Below are 15,106 nucleotides of genomic sequence, written 5' to 3' on the forward strand. Positions count from 1 at the left end.
CTAGGTAATGCATGCAATAATTTGGGAGAAAATATTGTTTTAAAGTGAAGCAAACTTTGTCTCTTCAGAAATGTGGGTTATTCTGACTGAAATTTTAAAGAAACTAAGAAATGATTGGGCAAGAGAAAAGTGACACTTGTGTACATGCAGAAATATAAGAAAGTTGAGGAACCTCTGTACTTAACGATTACAGACACTAGCACCCAATATTTTAGCAAAATCAGTTTTAAAAAGCATGATTTGTTTTTTGGCGCTGATTATTACCATTACATGCAAACTGCATCTTACCACAAGATGAAAGGGATGCTTGATATCATTCTTCTTTTTTTTTGCCTTATGCGAGCCTCTCACTGTTGTGGCCTCTCCCGTTGTGGAGCGCAGGCTCCGGACGTGCAGGCTCTGGACGCCCAGGCTCCGCGGCCATGGCTCACGGGCCCAGCCGCTCCGTGGCATGTGGGATCTTCCCGGACCGGGCCACGAACCCGTGTCCCCTGCATCTGCAGGCGGACTCTCAACCACTGCGCCACCAGGGAAGCCCCTTGATAACACTTTTAAAGACTAAGAAGATATAACCATTCTCTTTCATTTTTGGTTTGATTGATGAGTTTGGCACAGATAAGACAGGAAGGCATACTTAACCGATTAGTATATCCATGTAAGCTGCTTCTGGTTAGAATAGGATCCAATCTGACAATGTTTAGGGTCCTCTTCATTATCTCTGAATTATTCAGAAAGTGTTTTGCAAAGAAAAACAGTGTTTGTGGATCTAGATTTAGAATGAGATAAAAAAGGACATCCAAAGAAAACTGCCTGACAATTCTACGAAATAATAAAAATACAAGCTTAGTCAAGCATGCGGCGCTAAATCAATGACTGGCGTTGAGCATCATGACTGATGGTTGAGGGCAATCAGGACCCACCACACAGCTATAAATTAGGCCAAACTCCTCGGCTCATGTTATCTAGAGGAAAATAAGATCTCAACAAACCTGAGGTTCTCCTTTACGTAGGGAAAGGAGGGCAAGAAGTTGTGTTGGTATGGCAGCTGAGAAAATTTTCTGCAGCTCTTGAGAGTTCTCTTTGTGTCTCAGTTTTCCATTTCTGTCAAATGAAAAATCCTTCCTAAAGCAGTGTATTATTCAGTGACAATCTGTGTCTGATATTCCTTGGGCCTTTTTTGTCTTTGGGGTACAGTAATAAACTCCTGATTTCCTTCCCTCAGAAAAATGGACTCAGACATCCCAGAAGCCTTCCAGAAAGAGCTCACCTGCCTCGTGTGCCTGAATTACCTTCTAGACCCAGTCACCATAGGCTGTGGACACAGCTTCTGTAGGTCCTGTCTCTGTCTTTTCTGGGAGCAAGCTGAAGACCCTGCCAGTTGCCCACTGTGCAGGCAACGATCAGAGCAGACAAACCTCAAAACCAATTTTCTTCTGAAGAATCTGGTGTCCATTGCCAGAAAAGCAAATCTCGGGCAATTCCTGAACTCTGAGGGACATATGTGTGGGACCCATAAGGAGACAAAGAAGATCTTCTGTGAAGCCAACAAGAGCTTGCTGTGTTTGGTCTGCTCTCAAAGTCAGGAGCACAGGGCTCACAGACACCGTTCCACGGAAGAGGCTGCTGAGGAATACTGGGTGAGTGATGTCTGTGCGAGCACGTAGAGAGCTGGAGGATGGTACAGCCAAGAGATTAAAAGGATATTACAATCAGGACTTCCCTGGTGGCACAGTGGTTAAGACTCCATGCTCCCAATGAAGGGGGCCCAGCTTCGATCCCTGGTCAGGGAACTAGATCCCACATGCATGCAAAGAATGTATATGCCAGAACTAAGGAGGCAGCGAGCCGCAACTGAGACCTGGTGCAATGAAATAAATAAATTAAATAAATATTTTTTTAAAAAGGATATTATGATCATAAGGATGATTAAACACTCTCTTTACTGAGTGCCAGGTACGGACCGAGTTAGCAGTGACAGAGCTATGAAGAAAATGTTGCAGCTTACCTGCCTTTATGGAACTTGTATCCAATGGCTGGGTGATAAAGTTAATTGAAATTCTTTGGGTGATACATTATTATGATCAAGGCTCTATAAAGCTGTCACTTTGAGAAAGAGTCTTTGGCTCTAATATCTACAAGTGCAAAAAGTCTTTTCCATTGGATACAGGTTTCCTGACTCTGGACAAAGAAGGAAGATGCAGTACATTGGAATCAGCAGGCAGCGAGCATCACTACATCCAAATTCTGATGCAAGATGCCAAGCTACCTGAAAATTAGCCATGCTCAAGAAAATCCTGTTCCTTTCCCTAGATCTAAGATTCCCTGATGGTGTGTGGTTCTGTAGTGTGGAATCTTCTAAAACTGATCCATAGTGAGGCGGAATAGGGGAATGTGGTGATCTGTTACAGTCCTTCCAGTCTTCCTCTAGGTCCTGTACCTGACATCCCTGGGTACACTCCATCGTTTGGGTTCTGAAACCTCAATCTATTTGCTTTTCTGGTGTTAAGATTCAATTATTTTACAGGAGAAGCTGGCAAACGAAATGAGATCTTTATGGGAAAAGATCCAAGAAATTGAAAGAAATCTCAAGAAAAATGGCAGAGGAACTGACCCTTGGATGGTAAGTATGAGAATGTATTTCTCTTTGAAACAAGTTGAGGCAGACATGCTAGAAACCTGTCCCTGAATAACTTGAGGTGAAATCATCATGGGCCATGAAATTCTGAGAATGGGTTGAGCACCATTTCAAAACGTTGTCTATGTACCATTTGAACCCACAAAACCTGCCTCTTGGGATTTTTAGAATCTAATGGATCAGTAACCACAACAAAAATCCACTAGAAGAATGTGCCACAAGTGCTAAGGTGGAGGCACATGGAGTGATGTGGAGGCACATGGAGTGATGTGGACGATTCCACGCCCATGATTCGGGATCCCAGGGAAAATTTCTCATGTTTAAGATCAATCCCACGTCTGAAGATCAAGTGGGTGCTTAAAAATCCGTGGGTTAGTTCAGGCACAGATTTCTGTAAGTCATACATTCCAGAAAGTAAAGGGCATATCATTGGGAACCACAAGTACTTCAGTCTGATTAGTACATGAGCCCAGGTGATACAAAGGAGACATGAACAGGAATTTAAGGGGTGTGCCTGTCATCGTGAAAAGCGACAGCTCACTAGCTAGAGAGTGATATTAATTCAAGTAGGAGAAAATGTGACATGTTAAAGAAAGACGTCAGGGAGAAAAGAAACAAGGAGAAAGACAGAGATGGAGAGTGAGAAAGTCAATCCATTAATACTGAGAGGGAATATGCAATGGAATGAGGATGAATGACCTTCCAAACAATATGGGGAGGAGGCTGTGGCCTCAGAGGGAGGACAGAACCTGTTTATACAAAAAAGGAGGGCAGAAAGAAAGGGCTATGGGCATTGGCACCTGTTTGATGGCAGTAGGTGAGATTCTTAGGAAGATCTTTCCTGAGGATACTAACCCTGAGAGTAAAATGGAACATGGCTGCTCAGAGAGAAACTCAGGCTGTGGAGTTTGGGAGGATTGAGATGAGAAACGAATTTACTTATTAACATTGAGATGAGGATATTGCATATGATGTAGGAATCACCCATACATTTCAATTGCTTGCATGGGGTCTTTCAGATTGGAAAGCAGGCTTATGAAAGAAATGATCCATGAAAAGATTTTCTCCAGATGTTTCAGGAACCCATGAATTTGATGAAAGTGGTTTGAGGAAAGGGTGGGTTTGGCACTTGATGTAGTTAAAAACAATGAAAAATAAGTGAAGGAAAGAGGAGTAAATTGATTTCTTAGAAGATACGAATTTGGGATGGATGTAGCTTCTTGGGAGAGAACATGAATCAGAGCAAACTAAATGCGGTTGAAATCCATCTCACAACAGTTCTACGTGTATCGATATGGAGACATGATTAGGAAAACTTATCAGATGGTAACTCCATTTCTTCAGGAGGAAGAAAATTACTACTTAGGGAGTATTATAAAAGAAAGCCAAAAGATTTGTAAGCAAATCAGAAAAAGACAAGCGGAAATGAGTGGAAAGAAGACAGACCTCAAAGTAATATACAAAGAGCTCATTAAAATGTCCCATAAACCAGATGTGGAGCTGCTCCAGGTAAGAACTGAGGACTGAAAATATTTTCTCTGAAGCTCACACCTTCAATGACCATTAAATGGTACCAGGGGGATATTTATTCATCTCTTGCATCCTAAGGTGGGAGTCTCTCCTAGTTGGAAATATTATAGATGAAATGCAACTCATCCAAACCATGATTGAGCAAGCTTTACAGAATTGTTATTATGGAGACTCCCCAGGAATATTCCCTTCTCAAAATCTCCTTTTGTAGCTTGCTTCTGTCAAAACCAGAAAGGAACAACTTATGTAGTGTCATTCCGTTTTTTGATCTCCAGCTGGGCAATGGGAGAAACTTGGCAAAAGCTCATATATTTCCACCTCTTGTTGGGATATCCTAGGTTTGGAGTTGCCTTTTTGGAGGGGCATATTACCCTTTTGGACAAGCCCTAGGAAAGACGAATTTACAGAGAACTGAGGGTTGCAGCAATGCACAATCACTACCTTTGTCCCTTCTCTCTCTCTCACTCTCTCTCTCGCTCTCTCTTGCTCGCTCGCTCTTTCTCTTTCACCCTCAGGTTTGTTAATTTATTAAGAATTTAGATTCTTGCAACACATCGTGCCAGAATTTTCTTTAGGGAGAAAAAGGAAAATGGATTTTCCAGACTGTTTTCTTGTGGTGGCGATTAGATGTCTTCTGATGTTTTCCCCAAACCAAATCCTGGTTGGCTATTTATGAAGAAGTCTAATCTTATATTTTTTCATTTTATTTTTGACAGGAATTGGGAGACAAACTGAAATGGTAAGTCTAATCTTGTGATGCTGACCAGGGCGCTGTGAAAGAGATCAAGCTGCATTTAACAAAGGGAACACATAACTTACTAGATAATACTACATTGCTTGTGTGTGCTTGTGTGGTGCCTGTTTTGCTGAGTATGATTTCCTGTTCCGTTTGAATCAGAACTGAGCATCAGAAGTTTGCTCCTGTGGCTTAGAGATGTATGTGCTGTAGAGCTCAATGCAGAAGTTTCTAAAAGGCCAGTTTTTTTCTGATTTAAATTTCAAAATCATAAACACACTGAAGTGCAAGGACTAGTACTTCCCAGGCATTAGGTGAGAGAGGCAAGTGTCTCTGATAAATGGGGGTGAAATCACGTCGTGAATTAAAGTAAGAAAAAATTTCCTAAGAAAGGCATGATCCCATCCCATGATTGTGGAGAAAAGGATTTTGATAAGTGAGTTGAGCTGAAGGATGCTGACTTTTTCTTAAAGGCTGTGGTTAAGAAGTCCTGGCCAGCAGAAAGTTTAACCGCGTCTTCCTCCTGACAGGAGCGAGTCAGCACAGCTGCACATGCCTCAGCCTCTGCTGCCGGAACTCCGTGCACGACCCATCACTGGGCTGATGGACTGGCTCAACCGCTTCCGAGGTGAGTGTCACCCCATCGGTGTGTCCACCCTGCAAGGTTCTTCAATAACGTTTCCACAGACAATCTTTCCCTCTTCATCTCTCACCTTGTACAGAACAGTCTGCAAATAGGCATGTATAGACATGTGTAGTCACAGAGTCATTAAAATCCTTACAAGATACATGCAGGCTGGTGCAGGGATAGATGTGATTCAGGCCTTATAACTTACTTATAAATTTGATAAATAATTTCTATAATGAAAAAAAGGGCATGCTCCAAAAATGGCTCCTTGAGCCCTAGAAATAGCATCACATACAATGTCAGTTGTTCACTGAATTCTAGAAAACGGGTTATTAATCCAGGATATTCCAATTTCAGGGTCTAAGTGCAGTTACTTAGAGGTCAAAAACATTTTTGCTTGAAAGTTTCTTGGCAATTGAATGTATGATGTGTTTTTTTCCATTGACATAATCAGAAAAAAATATATAAGCCACAAAATTAGATGCAGAAACCAGGATTTGTGAACAACAACAAGGAACCAAATCGGTGGTTGATGAGCCACATAGAGCTTCACGATCAACCTAACTCTGGAGGATAACGTAGCAGGAAGTGGAAGACTAGGCCCCACGTTGGAACCACATATCAAAGGCGGAAATTCCTACAAGGAAACCACTTTTAAGAAGCCATCCTTAGGCTTTGTTTCTGCAGTGTCCATTTGCTAACTTAACTGAGATGCTAGAATAATCACCAGTTCTCTACTCTACAATGTATTTTTTTTTCCCTGAGCAGTGGTAGTGGAGGTGGAGGTGAGTTATATTGTCATGGTCTTGGAGGTGATCAGTGCCCGGTGTCCAGTCTTTTAGCTGTCAGGAAAAGTACCCAGCCAGAAGTAGCCATGACCTCCCTATCCTGTATAATCTCTGAATTTTTAGGAAGTGTTTTCCATGGTAACTAGTTATCCGTTTCCTCAGCAGATATCCCGGCAAGATTTGAATCCAATGTTTCCAGTTAGAACTGCACTTCTTATAATCTTAAGGAGTTTTTTTTGTGTTTTTTTTTCTCCCAGTGAGACCCTAGGTGGACCTTCTTCTCTCATAGACATAATTTTATTTTTAACATTGATTTTGACTGGAGTATTCTCTCATCTCTCCACAGTAACAATTTCATTCCATAATGAAGTAAGCAGCCAATACATCAGGCTGTTTGATGATGCAAGAAGTTTGAAGTATGAGCGTGACAGCCTCTATGTGTCTTTGGATGGCAGAACATCGCAGTATTTTGCTGCATGGGGATCCCGGGGCTTCACCTCTGGCAAACAGTACTGGGAGGTGGATGTGGACAGCTCTTGGGACTGGGCTGTAGGCGTGTGTAAGGATTCCTGGACAAGGAAGGATGACAGCATACTGAAGGAATCCAACAGGGACAACTTTCTCCTTGTGTGTGTGAAGGAGGGTCATCATTACCGTCTCTGGACCACCATCCCGAACACTCCTCTGTACATAGAGAAACCTCAGGGCAGGGTTGGCGTGTTCCTTGATTTTGACAGCGGGAGTATGGGTTTTGTGGACGTTGCCAGGCGCTCCCTCCTTTGGAGGTACGAGGATGGCTTGTTCACTTTCCCTGTCAGGCCTTTCATTTGCACTGGCCACACGTGAGCAGGGCTAAGTCAGGACCTGGACTGAATGCTCAGGACTCCTTCTCTGAGGGAACCCTTCTCAGCTGCAGCAAATCAAGGTAACTTCATTGTCTTTAGGCTCTTTCTACTGCAATGGAACCTCCTTTTATTGCTATTTGTTATAAAGACCGTGTCAAATGCAAATTTTGTTTGTGTCTTCCATCTTCCTGACAAAAAAGCTTGCCTTACAGACATTTGTCTGGAATATGTGAAGTGGCTGTTCACCTGTGTTGTGAGCTTGCTCAACTCACCGAAGTGTGGGCGTGTGCTTCCCACTTCCTGATACCAGTACAGGAACCCAGGGCTTACACAGCATGGACAGACGTGGTCACCAACCAGACCCACGTCAGCCCCCAACTTTCTCCTCCTTCCTCATGATCTACTCTGTCCTACACATCAATTCACCCTCAGGGTGAAAACCGATTTGACAGAGAAATCTCCACTGACCCTGGAGACGGGGTAAGTCTTCTTTTCTTAGAGAACCCAGAATTTGCAGGTCCTTTTCTTTTACAATAATATAAGGGAAAAGACCTAAAGAAAGGAAGTGCCTCATGAGGGGCACTGAACAAATCTTTGCCTGAATAAATTAATAAATAGAGAAAACAATTATCTTATTGGAAAGGAGATTTGCAATAAAACTTAGGGACTAGAATCTAAAAGTTTAAATTTTCAGGATTTGAAGGTGGATGTCAAAAACTGATTAGATTACACACATTGAGCTTGAGCCCAGTTGATTTTTAATTATCTCGGAAAAGTGCATCTGTGTGTTGGAGGCTCTGTTAGTATAGATACTAGAAGTGTGAGGGTGATTGTGTTTATTGCAATCATGGTGGTCTTATGTTATTGTTTTATATTATTTTAATTTAACTTAGGATCATCACCTAGGCCACGAAGGATGAGATGTTAGGACAGGGAACATTGTCTGTTCCCATTTTACCATCATACAATAGAGCATTGGTTTTTTTATTTAAATGTTGCTGCCCCACACTGAATTGTATATTCACCATTGTAATTCCACCACTAAATCTACTTCCTGAATATATTATGATAAGTTTATCAATACTGGTTAATCAAATTTACTATCCAGCTTACGTTATAAAACTTACTGCATCCTAGGGCTTCCCTGGTGGCACAGTGGTTGAGAGTCCGCCTGCTGATGCAGGGGACTCGGGTTCGCGCCCCGGTCCAGGAAGATCCCACGTGCCGTGGAGCGGCTGGGCCCGTGAGCCATGGCCGCTGAGCCTGCGCGTCCAGAGCCTGTGCTCCGCAACAGGAGAGGCCACAACAGTGAGAGGCCCACGTACCACACACACACACAATATATGTATATATATATATATATATATATATAGGACATTACAAACCCATTAAAAGAAGTATGCCAAACATGCTTATTAAAAACCCTTTAAGGAAACAAAGACAACACAACCAACAAATTTACTCACTGTGCCCAGTGGCCCTTTCCGATTTCCCTGCCTGCGTTCCCAATAACTGGAACTGGGTGTGCTTACCCCAGGGTGAGGACCCTGGCCTCACCCACGGGCAACTGTGAGGACCCAACAAGGGAAGGCAGCTATGCGTCTGTGAGGGAACCTGGAACCCCTGGACCAGCGCCTCCAGAACCTTAGACCCTGAGGGCCCCACTGCCGATAGGACGAAGTGGGAGGTGCACACGTGGGGTCTGACCAGCTTTCAATAATTTACCTGCCAACAGGAATCTTTCTGCTACTCCCTCGCACCCCTGTGTGCTTAAAGTTTGGACTTTTATTTATCTGTTTTTTCTAAACACTTAGCTGCATAACACTAGCTGTAATGTCTCCCTGGGGCCTTCCTTGCTGGCTGTCTTAAGTTCTTATGATTGAGAAACTGTGAGGCTCTGAATTTGGACTCACAGGAAGGTATTTACAACAGCTTTATGTAATGGAAAGATGCTGCAGTGAAGGGGAGGCTCAAAGCCCGCACACACACATGCATGCACGTACACACGGGTTGGCTTCCATAAAGCTAGAGTGGAATATTAAATATCAAGTACTGAATTTTTAACTGTACACTTAAGAACTTATCCTTAACTTTACATATACATAGATAACAGAGTGGTCACTAAAAGCACCTTAACATCAGGACAGATGGTAAGTTTTGAGGTTCTTCTTTCAACTGTTCTATGTACAAAATGCCCTAGAAGCAAAGAAAGGCTTCAAGAAATACGCAGAGACAAACATGATGTAAAGTGCGACTGGCCTCCTCATAGCGTCCCTGGAAGATGAAGAGCCTAAGCACTTGGAAAGCTGCCGTTAGCAGGCAGTGCGAGCTGACAGGGAAGCTGTGGTCTGCACTGATCCTCTCCGACAAACTGAATAGTACCTCTTGGTGTCTACTTCCTTCCCTTATATACACACTCACCAGGTTGGTCACCATGAAGGCCCACAGCTCCTGGTGACTGGTGAGCCGCAAAGCTGTGGTGAACTGGGCTTTAGCGCTGTCCATGCAGTTGACAGAGACACAATACAAGCCCGGCAGTGTATGCTGAGTGGTTGGAGCAGAGCCAGGGGTGTTGCTGGCACAGCTGACAGACCTGGGAGATCTCCTGCAGTGCAGTGGCCTTATGTCCTGTCACGAGCCTGCACGTGATGATGTGCTCAAGCAGGATTACTTGGAAGGAGGACAGGATGGGGCTGCAGTAGAGCACCTGGAGCTTCTCCAGCTACATGAGGGCCTTGTCTGTGGACTTCTGCACTTTCTCTAAGTAGCCGGCTTGCATGGAGCGCATCACAGTCACCAGGTAGACAAGCAAGCACATGTGCTCCTTGGGCAGCCAGTGGAAGAGGTTGGCGTGGTTGCTGGGCACTGTCTTCTCATGTGCAGTATGGAGATGGTGTGGATGCACTGCGACAGCTGCTTCGGGCACCGCTTCACGTGCTTTACCTGACCAGCACCCAGGTAGTGGGTAACCTGGAGCACCAGGAAGAAGACACACAGAGACTCCTTCTGGATGGGGTTCCCATGCCAGTTCTCAACTATCTGTCCACAGAGAGTCAGCAATGGGTGGACTTCCTGCAACTTACGCTCCGTCAGCTGCAGCATCCCTTTGCTGAGCAGGACCAGTGGCCGTGTGTACTCAGATCCCACTACCCGGAGTGTTCCCAGCCTCCACACCCAGGAGGTCGCAGGCTGACACCAAGTCCTCTTGGTCCTTGGGCCTCTTTTGTCTTTGGGGAAGAGGAATAAACTCCTGATTTCCTTGCCTCAGAAAAAATGAACTCAGATATCCCAGAAGCCTTCCAGAAAGAGCTCACCTGCCTCGTGTGCCTGAATTACCTTCTAGACCCAGTCACCATAGGCTGTGGACACAGCTTCTGTAGGTCCTGTCTCTGTCTTTTCTGGGGGCAAGCTGAAGATCCTGCCAGTTGCCCAGTGTGCAGACAACGATCAGAGCAGACAAACCTCAAAACCAATTTTCTTCTGAAGAATCTGGTGTCCATTGCCAGAAAAGCAAATCTCGGGCGGTTCCTGAACTCTGAGGGACATATGTGTGGGACCCATAAGGAGACAAAGAAGATCTTCTGTGAAGCCAACAAGAGCTTGCTCTGTTTGATCTGCTCTCAAGGTCAGGAGCACAGGGCTCACAGACACCGTTCCACTGAAGAGGCTGCTGAGGAATACTGGGTGAGTGATGTCTGTGCGAGCACGTAGAGAGCTGGAGGATGGTACAGCCAAGAGATTAAAAGGATATTACAATCAGGACTTCCCTGGTGGCACAGTGGTTAAGGCTCCATGCTCCCAATAAAGGGGGCCCAGGTTCAATCCCTGGTCAAAGAACTAGATCCCACATGCATGCAAAGAGTGCACATGCCAGAACTAAGGAGCCAGCGAACCACAACTAAGACCTGTCACAACGAAATAAGTAAATTAAATATTTTTTAAAAAAGGATATTTGATCATAATGATGATTAAACCCTCTCTTTACTGAGTGCCAGGTACAGACCGAGTTAGCAGTGACAGAGCTATGAAGAAAATCCTGCAGCATACCTGCCTTTATGGGACTTGTATCCAATGGCTGGGTGATAAAGTTAATTGAAATTCTTTGGGTGATACATTATTATGATCAAGGCTCTATAAAGCCTTCATTTTGAGAAGGAGTCTTTGTCTCTAAAATCTACAAGTGCAAAAAATCTTTTCCATTGGATACAGGTTTCCTGACTCTGGACAAAGAAGGAAGATACAGTATATTGGAATTAGCGGACAGCAAGCATCACTACATCCAAATTCTGATGCAAGATGCCAAGCTACCTGAAAATTAGCCATGCTCAAGAAAATCCTGTTCCTTTCCCTAGATCTAAGATTCCCTGATGGTGTGTGGTTCTGTAGTGTGGAATCTTCTAAAACTGATCCATAGTGAGGAAGAATAGGGGAATGTGGTGATCTGTTCCGGTCCTTCTAGTCTTCCTCTAGGTCCTGTACCTGACCTCGTTCCCACCTCAGGATCTCCACCTACCCCACCCTATTTACCCTTCAAGTCTGTCTTCAAATGCCACTCCCTTACACTAGTCTAAGTTTATACTTCATTTTATATTCCTTTAATGTACTCCCTTTTTTGCCCTTTCATACACTGACCCAAATTTTAACTACAATTCCTGTAGCATTTATTCAATTTCTTGCTCCCTGACTATAGCCTTCATAAGGGTAGGCATGATGTCTCTCTTGTTCATGGCTACTCCTCAGTACCTAAAACAAGTGTTAATAAATAAGCAACAAAATAATCAAGGAATGTATTCAGATGTACTATTCACAGTATTGAAAATATGTTTACAGATTGAAAGGCAGAAAGTCTTAAATCACAGTGACAAAATTCCAAGTCAAAATATTGTTTGCTAGTAGATATGAATTTAATCATCTAGAGTGATTGCAGGGAATCCCATATAAATCTTAGACTGACAACATTTTATTTTCATTCTTAGCTTTCCATTTATTCCTGCCTGTTCTCTCCTGTTACTGGCTAATTAAAAGTCTTACTATTCATCTTTATTAAGATTTTCTAGTTCAGGGCTTCTTCAACATCAGAGCAATTGACAGTTGGGACTGGTTTTTTCTTTCTTGTAGGTCTGCCTTGTAGGATGTTTAGCAGAATCCTTGGTCTCTACCTATGAAATATCAATGGTAACTTCCAATTGTGACAACCCCAAATTTTTCCACATATCAACAATTGCCTACGGAAAGAAAATATCACCCCCATTTGAATCCACTGCACTAGTTGATGGAAAAAAGTAGATGAGACATTGATAATGATGAAATAATATTGGTATTTTTAGGTATGACAAGAAAATTTAAACATAAAATTCTCTTCCTGTGTTTGTCTGGGCCTCCTCTGTCCCTCCCTCATGTGCAGTGTGCACCTGCATTCCACACTAACTAGACCTCCTCAAACATGGGGGTGCCCACTCCAGCATAACGATCGTTTTCTTCCCTTTCCTCTAATGTTGGCAATGTAACTTCTTGAAGAAGAGCATTCTTTCTCAACTCTGTAAGGGATCATAACGACTTGCTGCTAACTTTGTGTGAGTTACCTGGACTGTATATCTTTGGTGAACTTTATATAAAATATCAATATGTCATTTTGATGTATGATCCCTTTGCCCTGAAAATTTATGTGACTGTTCCTTCCATTTCTAACAGGTGGAATAGTTCTCAGAGCCCCGGAGGGTCTGTCTCCTGGGTTATACTCCTCAGTTTGGCTTGGTAAAATGCTCTTTTTTTCCCTTACCTTGATTGTTAACTGAATTTTCATTGACAACAAGATCCATAAAATAGTTTATATAGATATGCTAACTGATTCCTAAAGTTATATATAAAATCTAGAGCATGTAAGGCAGTAACACAGAGGATAGTGGAAAACTTGCTTATAAGAATATAAACATATAAACAAATAAATAATAATATGGAAGAGAAATACAAAAAAAAAAAAAATAGTTCTACAGTCCGGCCACATATTTCCTAAAAAAAGACACACTTTTTGATATATACAGAATTACAGATTTGCGCTCAAGGATAGGATGTTGAGGGGAATAATAGACTCTATGGTGTGTTTTTACCTGGTTGATGAGGAACAATGTTACTACAGAATTGTTGAGAAATGATGTCAGATTAGTCTGAACATTTACTGAGGCAATGCTTCCTTCACTCCATATGAGAAGCTTCCCTGGACTCTAACTCTAGAAACTGTGCTGATCTTCCAAGCACAAGGCTCTACAAATCAGACAAATTTTTCTTCATCATCCTTTTTTGATTTTCACAGGCTGCTTCCTTTCAGTAAATGTGATTTTTCTACTTAAAAGGATTATGTTAATGCAGGTTAGTTGTGGATGTTTCCCAGGTAGCTTGGAAATGAACCATCGGTGAGGGGAGAGACTCACATAGGAAGAATTCCTCGTGGCTGCAGATAAAGTAACACACAGTGAATGATGCTTTTCCTAAAATGGGATTGAAGGAAACAGTTGCTACTAATCTCCTTTCCACATAGCAACAAGTCTCTCTTCTTCCAATTTTTTGTAGATTTTCTTCCTATCTTTTCAAAAAAAGGTACTTCCTTATAATTTTCTCTAGTAAGAAAACAATAAATTTAAGCCCTTCCCTTTAAAACAGTGGCATGCTTGTACAATTCAGAGCCCCCCGAAGTTTGAAAGTTTTCATGCTCTAAAAGGCAAATGTTTTAGGTGAACAGAAATTAAATCCTATAAAAAAGATAGAAAATTAAGAGATAAAATGTTTAAAAAATTATTCTATTAAAAGTGTAATAAAATATCAAAGAGATATGAGGAAATTGGACCAGAATCACACATCAGGAGTTGAGCTGGGGACAAAAATCATATTTTCTGCATTTTTCATTATCTAATAATAGTAACTATATTTAACATAATCTTGAATCCTTAGTCACTAGCAAGGAATCAAAGGAAAGCCAACAGGAGGAGAACCTGGGCAGTCATCTCCGCTAATTCTTAGTATCTTTAGCGGCAGTGATAAAAGTCAACTATATGGTGCTGGTAAAATCGAGGTCACATGGTAAGCACTCAGTTTATGCTTTCAACGTACCATTTATTTCCTTTATTTTGCCATTATTCCTCTCATTTTCCTTAATGTTTCTTTAAAATTATAGCTTTCCCAGGAATTTATCATGGGCCGTGTTCTCTTCTCACTTTATACATTCTCTGTTTTACATGTTTATCTCCCTTTTTAAACTACACATATGCTGAATTTTCTGTATCCGTTTTTTTATTTCTATCGATAATCTTCTCTGAAGAATTTTTTTTTTTTGAAGAATCTTCTTTTGAAAAACCTCTCACACCAAAAAACAAAAAAAAGTGACCAGCTAAATAAATAAATAACCTCTTCTGGGGATGAGAAGACTCACATGATGGGTTTAACTGGCAATGTTCCCAGTGGTCTCACCTTGATTGCATTACTCAATTGTAAATATGACCCAGATGACATTAATTCTAATAAAGGTCATCAAAACTGAAAGATGTAGAAACATCTTTAGAATAAGAAATTCTTGATATTATAACTAAGAAAACGTATCCAGTACACATTTTCCTCACCTTCCAATCAAAGACAAGTCCAAAGGCCCATAGTAGCTAATTCTGCCAGTATGTACAACTAAATGCAAACTAAATAAGAAGAATATTAGCTATAAAACTTTCTTTGAAAAGGGGCAAAATTAAGCTTATGAAATTCAAGGTGTAATGACTGTTGCTCACTGAAATTTGAGTGTCAACAGAAAGCACTCAGGAATTTTAGGTGGAAATGGAAAGAAGTGATGAGTTGAAGGCAAATAAAGTAAAATTATACAATCTGAGATCACCTGGAGAGATGCAGTTTGTCAAAAGAAGCTGATAAAGAAATTTGTTAGTTAATGAAGGGCTACATGAAACG

The 15,106-nt window shown here is 42.0% G+C and overlaps 1 protein-coding gene and 1 pseudogene across 1 annotated transcript; one reads left to right on the forward strand and one right to left on the reverse strand.

Annotated features, from left to right (window-relative positions):
• The first annotated feature begins 1,226 nt into the window (after nucleotides 1–1,226).
• LOC136126895 (tripartite motif-containing protein 43-like) lies at nucleotides 1,227–8,811 on the forward strand. The gene is made up of 7 exons (XM_065882358.1): nucleotides 1,227–1,637; nucleotides 2,525–2,620; nucleotides 3,914–4,144; nucleotides 4,882–4,904; nucleotides 5,432–5,529; nucleotides 6,664–7,159; nucleotides 8,700–8,811. The coding sequence occupies exons 1-7, from the start codon at nucleotides 1,227–1,229 to the stop codon at nucleotides 8,809–8,811; spliced, it is 1,467 nt and encodes a 488-aa protein (XP_065738430.1).
• A 547-nt stretch (nucleotides 8,812–9,358) lies between these two features.
• LOC136126896 (MAU2 chromatid cohesion factor homolog pseudogene) lies at nucleotides 9,359–10,662 on the reverse strand (annotated as a pseudogene).
• Between the last annotated feature and the right edge of the window lie 4,444 nt (nucleotides 10,663–15,106).

Source organism: Phocoena phocoena, chromosome 8 (assembly GCF_963924675.1).
Source record: "Phocoena phocoena chromosome 8, mPhoPho1.1, whole genome shotgun sequence".
In the NCBI taxonomy this organism is placed as follows: Eukaryota; Metazoa; Chordata; class Mammalia; order Artiodactyla; family Phocoenidae; genus Phocoena; species Phocoena phocoena.